This window comes from Botryllus schlosseri, chromosome 11 (genome assembly GCF_051294905.1).
Source record: "Botryllus schlosseri isolate E-star chromosome 11, Bs_hap1, whole genome shotgun sequence".
Taxonomy (NCBI): Eukaryota; Metazoa; Chordata; class Ascidiacea; order Stolidobranchia; family Styelidae; genus Botryllus; species Botryllus schlosseri.
The window spans coordinates 15,001,384-15,018,362 of record NC_137246.1 but is presented as its reverse complement, the minus strand read 5'-3'; the positions used below and the strand labels follow the sequence as shown (position 1 = coordinate 15,018,362).

General features: G+C 41.4%; 1 protein-coding gene across 8 annotated transcripts; it reads right to left on the bottom strand.

Moving 5' to 3' along the window:
- Positions 1 to 756: 756 nt before the first annotated feature.
- Positions 757 to 14,487, bottom strand: LOC145449486 (uncharacterized). 8 transcript variants are annotated; one of them, XM_080327849.1, is made up of 15 exons: positions 14,313 to 14,487; positions 11,521 to 11,615; positions 7,870 to 10,643; positions 7,247 to 7,615; positions 6,954 to 7,187; positions 5,400 to 5,522; positions 5,289 to 5,342; positions 5,134 to 5,226; positions 4,728 to 4,785; positions 4,000 to 4,050; positions 3,214 to 3,370; positions 3,066 to 3,150; positions 2,843 to 3,004; positions 2,634 to 2,783; positions 757 to 1,607 (listed from the first exon to the last, which is right to left on the bottom strand). In XM_080327849.1, the coding sequence occupies exons 3-15, from the start codon at positions 7,936 to 7,938 to the stop codon at positions 1,563 to 1,565; spliced, it is 1,650 nt and encodes a 549-aa protein (XP_080183975.1). In that variant the 5' UTR covers positions 7,939 to 10,643; positions 11,521 to 11,615; positions 14,313 to 14,487; the 3' UTR covers positions 757 to 1,562. The 8 variants fall into 8 exon arrangements, 7 of the variants coding, with proteins under 7 accessions (XP_080183975.1, XP_080183977.1, XP_080183980.1 ...); XM_080327851.1 differs by having other exon boundaries at positions 10,492 to 10,643; XR_013918273.1 differs by lacking the exons at positions 11,521 to 11,615; positions 14,313 to 14,487 and adding an exon at positions 2,438 to 2,517 and having other exon boundaries at positions 7,870 to 11,514.
- Positions 14,488 to 16,979: the final 2,492 nt, after the last annotated feature.

The following is a 16,979-nucleotide window of genomic DNA, read 5'->3' as shown; positions in this document are numbered from 1 at the left end:
TATGAATTTTTTTGAGCGTGCTTCGCGTTCCTAAAAATTGTCTCGCGGACCCAAAAATGACCACGGACCCGAGTTTGGTTTCGCTTTGACGTTTTCGGTTATAACTACTTTTGCGTCCATTTCCATAAAACCAGGTTTGTAACCAAGTCACAAGTCAATCTCACTTTTATAGTTTTGACTCGAGTCAAGTCGAGTCATTTCAATTCACCACCGAGTCCAAGTCAGCGAGCAGAGGGTCGAGTCGCATATTCAAGAACCAGTACCAACAGACGAAATCCCAATAGTGTGTTGACTTCGAAATTACAATGAAATGTCGGTCTTGGCCGTCAGAGTCTCGAGTAAATGACTTGCTTCGAGTCATGCGCAATGACTCGAGTCAATACACAGATTGACTCGAGTCATCAGAAAATCGTGACTCGAGTCATTACAACCCTGCATAAAACTGAACTCATCGTGCACATTTTGACCTTCTACGAATTTGGTATCAATGTCACCGAATTTTTCCTAATGGCGACTAGTAGGGAGTTATCGTTGTGGTGAGATCCGCGTCATCTGCCACTGAGCTATCATCCTCTTCTAGCTACTACTTTTCCCCTTTCCCACACGCTCTATCACTGTTACCTTTCTCCTCACCCAGTTCTTTGCAACCGATTTGCACTCCGCCCATTCTTTCACTTGATTGGATATATAAATTCTGATCATATTGACACACCTTCTTTCTGATACAGCAGGTTAATTCAAAGGAAAGTTCGCAGATTCGCATTGGAAGGATTTTATTGTCTTTGTTACAATAAGGTGCATCAACAGCTATGAACAAACATGATATAGACAGGATGGCACATGATGGATTAAAAACGACTGGTCAGCCAGTTTATCCCTAGGTGCAATCCTTCTCGTCAGATCACGGATATATTTCACGGAATCACCACAAAGGTGTACCAAAACAGTTGGAGTCATCAAAATTCAAGACACGCTACCAACATGGTGATTTCAAACATGACAATACTGCAAACAGAATTCTCGTAAAAAAGATCTTGGGCAGTAAGTTATATGCTATATCCGGGCATTGACACCAAACCATAAAATTGCACCGTCATCATAACTTCCGTAAATTTCAAGCCAGTTGCGAGCGGTCATCAAAATATCATACATCTACTCTATTCATTTCATTTCATTACAGTCCACAACACATTTACATTCTTCGCCGTACACATATATGCAAGTTACTAAAGTGAACGATGCTGTGTATGGTAATTTACAGATTTACTTTATCCCAAATGCAAACACAAATGGGCAGAAGGGATAAAAAATAAGTAAAAAGACGAGTATTTTATAAAAAATAAGTGTCGACACAAGTTCAATAGTACATTGCATAACAACAAATGTGCTGCTGCGGATTATGGACATACTATTAGTTGTCTGTTGGTGCATCTGTCATGTATTGTGGACGGAAATCGTGGCAGTTACGGCCTTTTGCACTCGACGTATTGCGGTCTTGTAGGAAGTAAACTGCTGTCACAAACGAAGTTGACATCCAGATACCAAGGTCCACAAGGTTGTCATTAGTACGGAGAATACCGATATCCACGATAGGCGGCAAGTGTAGCCTGATACAACAATTACCAATGGTTAGAGAACGAAAAATTAATATATTTTAAGGGAGACATAGGCCCATGGGAGAAACCACACAATTTCTTCCCATGAGAAAAACATCTTTCCAACCGTCACCAGAAGCTTGCATCAATAGATTACCCAGGAGACAGCACACACATTTGATTCAACTTTAAATTGCAGTACTCATCAACAATAATCAACAGCTAGCAAGTAGGCGAATGTCACATTGGTAACTATGCTATTACCTCTTCAATGGTGTGTACCGAATAAAATCATGCTGGCATGCAAGTGTCCCACTTTGCGTATTGTCGTAAGGGATCTGGTATTGCATATGTATCATGTGGAGTTCAGGCACATAGCAATATGAATTTCGAAATTAGATCATCACACCATGAAACCTAGCGGCTATGCCGAAATCTCATGAATTGCGTTTTCTCTACAACTAACAATATAACTGACAGCCAACCAGTTTGCAGAACATATTCATGCAGATGAATATATGATTGATCCTTGATAGAAATGAATACTGTGAGAATTTTTACCTATCAGCACTCAATTTCAAATTTGATGCCGACAGTTGACAAACAAATAACGTTGAAAGCATTAGAACAACAGCTAGGGGTAAGGTAAGGATAACTCGAGGCTCATGACACAAAACGAAATCGGATTCTTGCGTACAATATGCATGGTTAGCCGCGCAGTGAACACCGTTCCACATCGAGATAAAATATATAGAGAAGTACATGTACATATCGTCGCAAAGTTCCAGGATCGATTCCTGCATGCCAGCATGCGACCAGTTGTCAATTCAGCACGCACCTACCTGCTCAAATATCCTTATAGGGGCAGTTGTCATGACTTATACAATCTGCGCTACAATACTGCAGCTACCCCAAAAGCTGACTGCAAAGAGAACACAGGGGAGTGATCAGCGATACACTGATCAAGAAATTTCTTCAACAGTCACCCCTTGGAAATTCGCTCACTCATATCACCACTAGCATCACGTAAATACTTACAGCAGTGGGCGCCAACGTAGCCTGTTGGTAGGGATCGGCATAAACTGCGGTAGCTGGCGCAGCACCTGCCACTCCAGCCCCGGCAGGGTACGCGACAGCCGCCGTCGCGGTCGATGTGAAAGCGCTCGCTGCATTTGTATAAACAGCCTGCTATAAATAAACAAGATAACTTTCTATCGTTCAGATTATAAAGTCGAGGGAATGTTTACCTGTGCCATTGTCATCTGACTCATTTGACTCGGAAGCACGTACGCTATCGTGCCTCCGGCCTGTGCCGCCATTGCTCCAGCCCCAGCGGAAATGTACCTCGTCCCAGGATACTGAGGCGCGCCATAAGCCACAACACCTTGACTCGACAATCCGGGTAACGTCTACGGAAATAAAGAGCACTGACACACAGATTTCATACCACAAATCCGACTTCAGCCCTACCCAAAGACCCTGTTGTGCTTGCAGGTCTTGTCCCGTCACTCCATTCGCCAGAGCCAACGCCGTGTAATTATTATCATAAACAACCCTAGAACAAGTAGATGAATGAAATACACATCCAATATAGGCGTTGTCCCTTCAGAATACTCACTGCATCAAGCCATTACTCGCCATAGCACTTGGTGCGGCAATGGCTGTGGCCGGTCTGAGCGCGGTGGTTGCAAATAAATTACGGCCTCTCCCGCCAATAAGTGCTGCCTGCCTGTACGCGTTAGCAGCGACAGGATTTATCCTGGCAACTGCAGCGGCTGAAGTCAACGTGGGTTATTTCAACCGAATATGACAGTGACAACATATCGCAAGAACGACACTAGAACCATGCACAATTATAGCAACAACAACACAAACACAAAGTTGCTGAGTAATACTGGCTAGTAATAAAAAAATTGAACATGCAAACACATGCAGATTTGCCCATGTCTACTGAACAACTCGAGTCAATTTGGGTGAAGCTAATTATGATTAGCATTTTCTAGAAGAGATTGTGGGACTTAATTTTTTACTTCTAGCCAAAATATGGACATTCAACTCTTAAACACAGTTTGGAGTGCATTACCGGATCAATTTTACTAAAATAACATAATGTTCAATTCGTGTACCCAGTTCAAGATCACAAAAATTCTTAAATTAATCCGAAGATAGACTTACAAAAAGAGGTTTTCATATTGAATATTTTAATGACGAAAAAGCTGTTGCATAGTACAATGTTGCGCGGAATCAGTTCCAATTTTCTACAATAATTAAACATCTTGTAGATAAGACATAGCCCTGTACATTAAGTAATGCCGGCAAGGCAAGTCAGACGGATTTTGGTACTAGACGTAAGTTGTCCAGAGTTACAGACATGGGCAACAAGTGTTACAACCCGGCTACGTACCGTATGGATCGGTTGCAATCAGGTTAGGAACCACCGGAGCCAATTTCAAACCTAGGTGACACAAACAGCAACCAGTGATCAGAAGAAACATGTGAAGAGAGAGCATACACGATTACACATTACTAATGGAATAAACTACCTAATTCTTTCTTGGCACAGAAAAGTAATATGCACTGCAATAATTATAGCAATTAGAAGAAAGAACAACTACTGTACGCTTGGTGCAATCTTAATGGAGCTTAATCAGCTCATCTTTTTCAAATTCATGAATATATATGATGTCAAAACAATTAAACATATATATAGCAAACTTCAAATTATGAATAATCACAAGATTAGAATAAGTTGGAAAAATTATAAAGACGTTGCTCTAAGCATATGCATAATCAGCACGGAAACCGAAACATGCAAGAATAATCGCTTTTATCACAAACAGGCACCAACATTACATTTGGCACACCCACTGCACAACGGCCCAACAGTATGCATTGTATCACACATTGTCACAGGCCACGTTGCCTTACAAGCTCAAGTGAGGGTTGCAAAATCATATCAGTAAATGCATTATAAAGTACTAATCACCGCATATGCTTTACTAAGATAGTGACACTGAAAGTGCTTAACGGAAAGGATCTGAAGAGTCTAGGCAAAATAGGTTCCACCAAATCGACATGTAAAACATGTCGAATGGGATTGCAATTCACATGCACCAGTCAATTTTGTCTTACCGTTTATCAAGGGAACCGCTTGTTTTTTTGTCTGAACTCGTGCTGTAGCATCATTCACCTAAAACATTGACAGGAATGAAAATTTACACCTACTTCCAACAACATGAACATTGAGTTCAGATTCGTCCGTCAGAAGCATTGATCAGCGTCAGCTGCATGCAAAGACCTCGTACCAGTCATACAGGTTTGTAGATAAAACGGACTGCCGGACCTCCAGACAGATGTTTGGCAACGAAAAGTGTACATCTCGTACTCGTACAATACAAATCAGATCATCACATTTTTTATGTAACGCACTTATCAATGTTGTCACTATGTTGAAAAATCTATATTCAACCACCGATTTGATAATGCGAATTCAATTTTTTAAATCTTTACAGCCATACAGTGCACAGAAATAGCATACCTCAATTTTACGCCCTTCAACGATAGTCCCGTTCAATGCTTTCTTTGCACATTCTGCTTCCTCCTTTGTGTCAAACGTAATGAACCCAAACCCCTGAGGTAGAAAGTACGCGAGTCAAATCATGCCACAAATCAAACACTGAACATTTGATTTACTTTGGATCCTCGCTCATTGAAAATGATTTCAACATCCTCTATTTTCCCATATTTCTGTAAAGGAACATTAAATATCAAATTATGACAGAAGAAATAAATGTCAGCCCTTACCCCAAACATTGTTCGCAAGTCAGGGTCTCTGAATCGAAAGGGAATGTTCGATACATGTAGGCGTTTGCTTTGACCTGATGCTTGCTCCCCTGACAGAGTGGACATGCCATCGGCGGCTGAAGACTAGAGGGTAACACACATATCAGATCATGGTCGTATAGACTCATTGCTCAATAGTCAATATGGAATGACGGACCACAAAAATTAAATTGGATTAAAACATGGCACTCCATTGCGAATTCCCCACCATGGATGCAACTGAAGGTTGGTGCTTAACATATTGAAAATACTTCATAAGTGGTGATTAGTGCAATTACTAAAAGCCAGGCAGGTATTACTCATATCTATGTTAGATAACACCACCTACCGATTTACAATGACAAAGTAGTCAAACTTGCATTCAAATAAAAGTGGTATCATTCAAGATAAAACACGAGACGACATGATTTTGGTCGAATCCAATATAAGCATACTCATCCAAATCAAAATCACATTTCTAACAGTTTGTTATCTACCAATCATCCTACAAGATAGCAAGAGGACAAGCAATCTGATAGTAAACAGGACTGCACAATCATTATCACGACTTGACATTACAGGGAGCGTTTTACATATACTCAATTCAAGACACATTTGATCTCAGACAGACTATCCCCACACATTCGCCAGGGGTCATATATTGCCACTTGCCGGCATGGTGAGAAATTGAAGTAGGTGGTTCACATGAATTTTAAAGGGCTAATGTTTGCCCCACTTTGACATTTTCTACGTGTTAAGCATAAAATTCATCACACTTCTGATCATTTCCACCAATGTTGTTGCAAATTACTCAGAATTACATAAAGTATCGTTCTGGCATTGTCCCAGCAAATTTGTGCGATGCTACTCTTATCTCATTTTCCAAGCATCCAGAGAAAACAAACAGATACAGTTTGCATAAAATATACAAATACTCATAACTTTCGCAAGGCCAGAGAGACTCAAGGAAGAGAGAAATAGAGAAATCGCAAAGGCTCATGTTCACGATATGATACCAGCAGTGCTCCCCTCCGTGATAACATTGGAATGGCACAGGCAATCATGCAAGGTTTATCACAGGGTGTTATAATGCCAACAACCCTTTTAGATGCAAGCGGTGAACATAACCCACAGGAAGACACAAAACAATATCTAGAGAAGCAACCTTGTGGGATGTCACTTTGCATACAGTAATAAATAAGAGGGAACACTGGAAGACAACTGACGAATTGAACGTTTAGTCATTTCCCGTAAAGTAAAGTATCACAATATTATGCATAGTGTGTGTGAAAGGACAGAGATCATTTGCTCATTCATGATATATAAATTCAAGCTATTTCAAAACAAGCCATCCGCCATTCACAATACCTCACCCAGGCTGAAATCAAACATACTCCACACCTTTTAGGTGTTCCGCCTTCAGACGACTCCCTGCTGGAAAATTTCAGTAAATATTCTTCATTTATCGCACTACTCAACATTTAACTGCGGATACACATGTTATTGAATGCCTCTCGGGTCGAAGTGTCTTCTTACCGTCACTGTTTCGGCTGATGTGACCACTGACGCATTAGCAGACACCGACTGTGTAGACAACACGGTTCCTGCCGACCCAGCTACTGCATTCGGATCCATCATTACCATTTGCTGACCATTTTGCAGTTGTATTTGTTGACCATTTTGCAGTTGCAATTGTTGACTGTTTTGTAGCTGTAATTGTTGACCGCTTTGTAGTTGTATATGGCCCGGTATAGATCCTTCGACAGGTGGCTGAATACGAGAGCACATAGAAGAACCAAACACAATTTGAAAAAGCTTTAATAACCTACCGGTGGAGGTATAATTTGACCAGCTGCTCCGACTACTTGAGCAGCTTGCGTATATTCCTGCGCATGCCCGTTTGCCATGATGTATGCCTGTGGAAACATTCCTGGGCTTTGGAGCTGTTGCAACTGGTCAAGTTTGACTTGTCCTGTGACTGCTTGTGCAGTCATCGGTATTCTATTTATTCCAAGGTTTGCTGCTATTTGGACTGCGGAGTATGGTGCTGTTTGAGCCACCGACCCGGGAACTCCAAGTGTCGGTGGCAACACGTGCAAGGCTGCCGCCTGCGACGACCCTGGATATTCGTCTTTCGCAGAGGTAACTGCGGCTGTCGCAGATACCGTCGAAGCAGCGGTGGCTTGGTCGTCGGCTTCCTGAACGAGAGATAAAAAAACGTACTAGGACTGGTAAAAAGTAACAAGAGATCCCTGCAGGCATGCCTATTACATTGCAAAGCGGGAAATTTTGATCACCATTTCAATACGACTCCAAATTTAAATATCCGAAAAGTACTGTCTGTGCCGTGTATGATAGATCTGAATTTCATGACCAGAATTTGTTCCAGTAAACACTATCACCACTTTCAAAAGGAACTGAAATATAAAAGCATGCCAAGCATACAAGTCACCTGTGCTACCTGCTGCCCTTGCTTAAGCGAGTTCATTTGAAGAGTAGAATTAATAGTATATTTCGTCATTCAAAATCCAGTAGAATTAAACACAACAGTCATACAAGAAGCTAAGAAACAATAACGATTCTACCGATTAGCACCGCAGAATGAAAAAAAACAAGCAGCTCGCCGTGCGACTATTCCACGCCAATTAAAACCTAAACCAGACGAAAGACGTCGCTAACAGCGTGGATCTGATAACAGTGACAGGGAAACATACGAAGCCTTGGCCATTCCTGATATACTTAACACGCACAAGGCATTAGCACTTACTAAACGCGCAAGCAATAGAATAGCACCCGTTGATGTGAAATGAGATACAGAACAGCCTCAAATGCTCAAAAGGATAGCGGACGACAGCTGCCGAGTACATATCAACTCGGGAATATTGCGCACTAAGATTGTCGACTTTGCCAGACGATCCCTCGAGACTCGAGTCAAGAAAGGCGCGTCAACAATCGATTAGAAGTATGTGACGCCGAATTGAATATACTCCGAGCGCATATCAGTGATAACGAAAATAAAGAGGCGCGCGTTCACGATACTGCGCCTGTGCACGCTTCAAACTTGAATTATTTGCGTCGAGCGACTTCCATTGAACTGGCTTCGCAAAATTTCATTTGAATCGATCGCCGTTCATATACCCGTCACCCGTAATTCTCTGCGCTGTAGGCTCGCTAATTCGATTTATTTTACGTTCGAGATGCGAATGCCACCTGGTTCATCTCGTTCAAGCCCTGGTACCATCGCAACGCAGTGTTGCTACTCCCAACCCGCAATTAGAAATTCAACAATCGTACGCAGTTGTATATGGACATACTGAATTATTTATCGCTACGGGAAACTGTGAAAGCGAATAGCTCAGAAACATGCTTTACGTCATGCTCGGGCATCGTTCTGAGTCGATCATGTTCGCGGGCGTTACTGACATGGGAAATAGTGAGACTGGTTTATGACGCACTACCGCCGCAAGCGAGACTTAGTGACTCACTTATCGTCGAACGAACGTGCGCTCAATAAGCTTTTGTGTCAGCAAAGCGGATATAAGTTGCACAATGCACGTCCAAAGCATTCCGTGGCGAATTCACGACGAATATACGACAGGATGAAAGCGGTTGCTGTCGAGGTAGAGGTCGACGCGTCAGGTCCGCTTTTAAAGGCTCAGTTTAGTTTATTACTAGGGCTGGGCGAAATCGGCCACCTTCGCGATTTAAATCCGAATTAACCGTCCAGCCGAGTATTCCTAGTTACACTTATTATAATGTCACAGTATGGTGATACGTTAAGTTCGAATACGTACCTTCTGCGTCACCACAAAGTAAATACTAGCAGTCCTCCGTCACATTAGAGATAATTTGGTAGTTTTCCGACCTTACCAATTTCATAGCATTCTGAAATTATGTGGCGGGTTGATCATGAAGTCACGGAATTGCGATTTCCGCTAACGCGATCGTTTTGGATGCTGTGATACGACCAATCTGGTACTTTGAGGCTTCCACAATGGGAGAAAGTATCGAAACTATAATTACGAACTCGAATCATTGTGCCAAGCCCTATTTATTACGCAATATGTAGCTAACGTCAAACACGCATCATGTTTTCGAGTTAAAGTCACGATTCGCCAGCAAGACGACGTTCACAACAAATTTTACATGGCTATTTGTGTGACGGCACAGCGCCGAAATCGATAGAGGTGTACGTACGATTGTTAGTGTGCGGTAGTTTAGTCGATTAGTTAGTTCATCTGCGATTGCCTACCACAAAATATCTACACTCGTAGAAGCAAAATTACATGCGTAATAACAAGTCACCGTGAGTACTGAGCCAATGCTAAGAACACATGCGGTAGCAAGAACACTGGGCGCGCCACTCCCACTGGTGCGGTTCAACTTGCGTTTGTATTTGCACCTAGGTACGCTTAACAATTGGAAATCTGATAACAAACACGCAACAGCCGGTTGAAAATATTATCAATTCCGGGACATCCTACGAAGGCTACGTAAGCGAGTGACGTCATGTTATTAATGCGAGACATTTCGCCATTACCAACCGACGTGTCTCAAAAAGTGAAATGAGGATATATGATGGCATTTGTCCAAGAAGCAGAATGACCGTGTCAGAGGATTACTTGATATTTAACCATGCTCGGTTTCGAATGTAAACGCTTTTGTACTGCCGTTTTACCTATATTTTTTCGCCCACAATCCCGCGACACCATCCATAACCAAAGAGAAACAGGGAAGAAGCATGTACACGTGAATACAAGACTGCAAGCACTACCGTACCAGGCATTGAACTATGTTTCTCAACCCAGCGTAAGATATACGGGTTTGGTACCTCATCGTACATACAGATATGAATCGAACAAAATAATCGTCCACATGTCTACATGTTAAGCAAGTCAATTAAGTAGACCACGGGTGAGTCGCACGTCCACTCGTGTTGCAAGAAAAGCATGCTGCTGGTGACTGTCCTTCAAATAGCTGCGGTCTTTCATATGGCATGCACGTGTATTTGCTCAGAGTTGATGAATATCAGCAAGAGACACACGACACACAATGACATGCATTTACTAGAAACCTCTTCGACTTGGATATCCTTTTCGCTCTCCATCTTCACTCGTTCGACCGCACGATCCCCGGCATTGCAATGCCACTATTGCATAATATCACAAACCTGGTCGGGCAATTCAGTACCAATGATTCAAGGTTCTCAACGCACAGGCTTTCCGACTGGTAAATGAACAAGTTCTTTTACTATGAGTTTACCGCTTGTGTCTGGCATGCAAGAGCACCAATGTAACAAAGTGAATCTTCACTCTATATTTCTGCAGGCAAGTTATTCGCATGATCGAACCCATGCCGACAATCACCTCACAACTCCCATAACAGAATTCGTTGACTGCACAATTATCAGCATTATAGCAGCGCTTTCCAAAATCGATTACTGTTCCTTCAATGACTAAAAGCCTTGAAATTAATACTGCATTCTCTACAAAAAAACTCACAAATATATCCATATGAAGTCTCATGCGTGGGATGTGGTGATGCGATTCATATGAACAGCTAATATATCACACTGCTGTTATTACACAAGCTAATAATCCTGTGTCATATTCTGCATACAAAAATAGTAAGAAGCTACATTCCACATGAAAACCAAATCGCAGTTTCAACAAGCCATTAATTATGTCTAAAACACCTACATCACAGAAATGAAACCCAAGACAGTCGTGCAAAAATTGTATATCCGATAGGTTACCATATAGGCTCATACAATTTCATGTAATCTAGGCTCGCTCACAGAACGTTTAGCAAGCACATAACTACATGATCAATGGTTCTCGAAAAAATGCCATGATCAACCAAAAAGAATTACTGCATAACCTGTTAGTACAAACTCATAATGAGAATTCTTTACAATGTCACTCTCAGCAGCCAAGAAAAACCAGAAGAGGAGATATCCACTACCACAAAACGAAGCGATTTTAATGCAGGCTCATTGCATTCCAATAAGTGATCAGGATAATGAAGAATGAGTGATAGACACAATCGCATTCATGTTGTCTCGCAAAAAGGGTTTCAAATGTGCAACTGTTTGTGATATTACCTCATCCATGATGTCATGATGTGGTCGTGATAAACACGACCTCTAGAAATCACACCACGGTGTACTTGCTGCCAACTTCGGTACATGGCAAAGCACTTAAAGTAAAATCAGCAATTATGGTTGATTTGAAGCATTTTTGCAAATAATATTATGGGAAAATAGGTAAAATACCAAGGCTAGACATTTACTGCTATATTCTACATGTTGAGACGGCAGGTTTCTCCTGAAACAAGATCAATCATTAGATAGTATGGAAGCAAAATACAGCACCACCATGATTGGCACACCGGCAGTATGGTAAGGATTACATGAATGAGAAATAAACTTGTGTAGATGAACCGCCAAGACGAATTCAAATACAATATAGGGGTTGAAATTCAAGATTTGCAAGAGCCTAATGGAACCCCACAGGTCATTTCAAAATAGCAATCAACATCACACACCATCTTGAGAAAGTTACACATATGCATGGTAGTGCAAACACACAAGAAGAATTTTGCACACAACATTTCCTATGCTCCATTTATGAACGCAGAAGTTACGAGTACCTGCTGTAACCAAAATGGTTTCAACAGGATTTAAAAATTAGTTCATGGCGCTGACAAACATGTAGGGTAGAGTCGTAGAGATAAAGTATTAAGACAAAACATAATGATTGTGTACTTCCTGTTTTTGTGATTATGCAACACAAACTGCCTTTACTTGATTACAAAATTATGAAAAACCATACGAACTCGAAGATGAGGCTGAGGCAACTTACAGAATCCAACTCCTAACAAAAATCCAGTTAAGCTACACAAAAATCGAGAAACATGTATTTTTTGTTAAAATTTATCAATGCGAGTAAGGCATGGTATGGAGTCGAGTATCATCATGTATCCGCAGGTCTGAAAGCTAAAAATTCAGAGCCCAGCAAACAAATAATAAACAGACTCGGCCATGTTACATGGCAAGGGTATTCACAATAACTAACATGAAACATTGTGCGCAAACCAATAGAATACAACCTATGGATTGCAAGACTTTATTGTAAGGCAGGGGTGGGAAATTACCGGTACTTTTAACGACGGGCAAAATGTGAAGCATAAAAAACGTTGGCGGGCAGAAACAAAAGTTGAGACTATGTTCCGCGGCGTTGAGTTTTATTTCCAAATTGAAAGCAGTGAATTACATTGTTAATACATGTTGCTAAGTGGATGCATTATTATTAGGCTGCGTCGCTAGCAGGTCCGCATCCACCCAGTGTATGTAATCACTGCATGATTTTTCTCATAATACCAACTCAAATTACATTCCTTAATCACGGAGACCTGCTCGGTGTTCCCCATGAACTAAAAAGGCCGGTTCACCGCCGACTCCAGTATGCAAATATGTGTGTTGCAAATCTTGTTGAAACGTCAGCTTTCAGTTCAGTTCATTGTCTTGACATTTTGTGAGCGAGGATGACTGCTAATCACGTGCCCTGATTGCATCATTTTACGAATTAGGATTTGGAAACGAAACGGACGATGCAACTGTTCAAAGAACAGACCTGGCAGCATACAAGATTTGAACTTGAATATGGTAATAGCGACTCGCATAACTCAATTTTTACAGCATAAGATGCTTTATTGGCTTCATTTCGAACCTGGATTCCTCACACTACGAAGTACGAACGTAGGACACGTAATCACGGTAGGCCTACTAGAAACTAGACTTCAATATAAAAGGCATTTCCAGATCAGTTCACAGTAGTTTTTGTCCATGCATTACTATTATTAAATAGGCTTTACAGTCTCAAATGTCAAGGAACTTTCAGCTGGTCGCACAAAGCCCTGGTCTGCTATAAGGGGTAAAGGGCAATCTGGCATTTATTAATCAGATAATGAATTGAATATGGTAGTCCTAGACGATCATTTAAATCTCATCTAATGATAAATATCTGATTTGCAGTTCATGATCCATAATTTACTGGTATAGAAATAGCTAAAACAATGAGATAAGGTGTGTATTTTGATTGTATGATTTGTATCAATGTGGACAGTAGGAAGCTAAGCCTAGTGCGTATAGATAATGCATTACTTAAATGGCACCCACTCCATTGCATTGGTGTGCCATTGCATAGTGAGAATTAGGATGTCTATGACAATCTGCATGTCAACAGCCAACTGCCAATCAATCAATCAATTTGTGCAAAATCGACCTTCCAGTCTGGATCCTTGTTAGGACCTGAACAAGATGCCACTGATTAAACAACTGCAGTCTGGTAATAATTTTATCCTTTCAAAACACAATACTGTGATACAATTAAAAGATAGGAAGGTGTCGAAACGACTCGTCGTATAGTCTTTGAAATCAACGGTAGCAAAGACTTTACAGAAACAGTTGCTAAATATCATCACATCTGAGACATTACCCAACAAAATTATGTTATCATAAACGAGACAAAGAGATAACTAGAATAAACGCTTCTGATTGAGCCTGCTTGACAGAGGTCCATCACGCTGACAACTTTGGTATGACCCGTACTGGAACCTCGGTACGTTTTGCCTGATATATGAGGTTAGCAGCGATGATTTTCCATGGTGAAGTAATTTAATAAAAAATATTACAAAAGACAGAAGTGGTGTGAGCACAGGACACGGATTCCATACAGGCGTATGACTATATTTCGTTACTCTCTCCAACTCCGATTCGAAGGCTGCAAGTGAAGTGATTCACCAAGAACTCAAAACCATATTCAGGTCACGATAATTCAAAGCACAATGGCAATTCTATCGAAAGTTTACCATATTACACAGCAAGAAACTTACCAGTTTGATGAACTTTTCCCCGATACTAGAAAACGCAACGATAATGTAATCAGTTCAGTGCGCAGAAATATCTATGGAGGCAGGTTACAAAACTCCACTTATATTCTCGTTCGCAAAAATGACTGTAAAAGAAGGGAAAAGAATCAACATTACTAACACATCTCATTACGCTACTATTTGCCACCAATGCTGACCAAATTTCATACACTCTAGGCAGCAGAGAACAGACTACGAGGAAAACAAGAAAAAGGCACTAGGACACTAGACTCAAAGCTCCCTGCAGTCATCATCGAGTATACGACATACTGTATAGCAGGGGTTCTCAACTTCCATTGTACAACGGGCCACATTTTTACGAATAAAGACGCTGCGGGCCGCAGAATATTATTATCATGTATTTGTGGGCTACTATTAAATTGTGGGCTACTAGAGCCCATTTACCAGTCGTATACTGGCATTTACTACATTTTCATGCATTCTAGAGCATTAATGGACAGCGTTCGTAAGTTTACAGTGGCTGTTTTTTGTGTGTGAGAATATGTATCTTCCAGCGGCGCAAGTAAATCCCCATATGGAGCCTGCGTTGCATTCGTTTCCAAGTAGGTAAATGCACCCCAAACCCTTCCAACAGAGAACTGAACTCCCTGTTTCAATGCATGAGTGAGTAGTGAGCAAGTATGAAATTACGGTCACTCTTTCGTTTCAGAGGCCCTTATCACGACTCTCAGCTCTCAGTGATAGGAGAAGAAGTCTGGTGTTCGGTGTCCGGTCAATACCGAGAAAACCATTACCGAAAATGCCATTACCGAGAATGGACACCACCGAGAATGGACATTACCGAGAATGGACACCACAGAGAATGGACATTACCGAGAATGGACACCACCGAGAATGGACATTACCGAGAATGCAATATATGCAATGCAGGCATGTTATGCATGTGTACAGGTCGTGTGAGTGCATCACGGCGTTGCCACATTCGGTATCGATGCTCAGGTACAAATTTCTCGACAACGTCAGTCCCAGTAAGCTATAGCCTATTCTTGACATTGGCCATTCTCGGTAATGTCCATTCTTGGTAGTGTCTATTCTCGGTAATGACCATTCTCGGTAATGTATATTCTCGGTAATGTCCATTCTCGGTAATGGCATTATCGGTAATGTTCATTCTCGGTAATGGTTTTCTCGGTATTGGTATAGAACCCTGGTGTTCGGGGTCCTTTCTGAGCAAACCAATCAACCATTCTCCTTTCCTTCCATGGCTGATTGAGCCCTGCACCAATAGTTAGCCTACAGGAGTCAGCTTTGTAAATTTGTTGTTTTTCTCATTTCCTCTGCAAATATGCTGTCTACTCTGATAAAATGCACCCAGATAATTAGCTATATATGCCGTGTCTGTGGAGTCGGTGAATTCGTCCAATGCTAGGCTAAAGTAGTTCAGAAAATGCGATAAAAGATCGACTGGCATTGCTGTTACTCTTCTGGTCACGGTTGAATCAGACAACTGTAGCTTCGAAATTTGTCAGGTCATGTTGGCCTCGCCGCCAAGTTCTGGAAACAGCGAATATTCGCACAGTATGTTGAAGTCTTATTGAAATCGCACCTTCTCTAGCAGATTTCTTGGGTTTAGCGATATTCTAAGCAATTTTGAACGATGCGTCTGTAACGTCGTTTCTAATTTTAACAATGCATGAAATATGGATTGCTGGGCTTGCCACCAAGCTAGCATCGTTTTTCTGAGATCAGGCGATATGTGAAACTCCAGAAGAAACAGGCGTGGTATCATTTTAAGCTTCGATGCTTCGTTACAACAACTGTTCTTTGACAAATATAACACATCGGCTTTCCATTTATATCTGGGAAAGCAAATTCATTGCTCGACACAGAGTTACAAACCCAGCTTTCGATGTTATCGTTTCTAGTACTTGTTTCTGCTCAAACCATTCACGGTGTGTGAAACACTTTTTAAAAGTGTTCTACGCAGCGGGATTCTCTTGAAGCAGAGTGCAGCCGAATACCGATTCAAAACAGTAACAATTTAAACTTCAGCATATGCCTATATCAAGAGACCAGAACACATCAAAGAATGAGTAATCAAACGAAACAGAGACAGTGCGATAAGATAGCTAAGTAGATAAATTAATTTGTAACAATTCTGTGACTGTAGTAATTGCTTTCGTAATGAAAGATGTCGCGGGCTGCAAAATAAACGGGCCGCGGGTTGAGAACCCCTGCTGTATACCTATAGATAACTAACCTAGGTTAGTTATCTATAGTCAGTGGTGGCTTTTGGGGTGGGCGAGGAGGGCGCTCGCCAGCCCCCCCTGGTCGAAGGGCCCCCCTCTTTGGTTTGAGCGCTTTTTTCAAGGATTATAGCGAATAAATGTGGAAATCCGTGTACCAATCAAGAAGATGATTTCGTATAGATATGTCAATGATCATCAAATCTCTGCATTTGTTAGAAAAGTCCCATATACCGATAATCATCACGTCTCTGCATGCGGTAGAATTAGATAGTTTGGATGTATGTGGTATTATCACTGAGCTTCTAGCTGTCTACTTAGACAGATACCTTTACAAGTCGGACTCGAAGTGTATTCCCAGACACATGCTTGTCTGGCATCAAAAACAATCCGGAAAACCCATCGCATGATCAATCAAGCATAT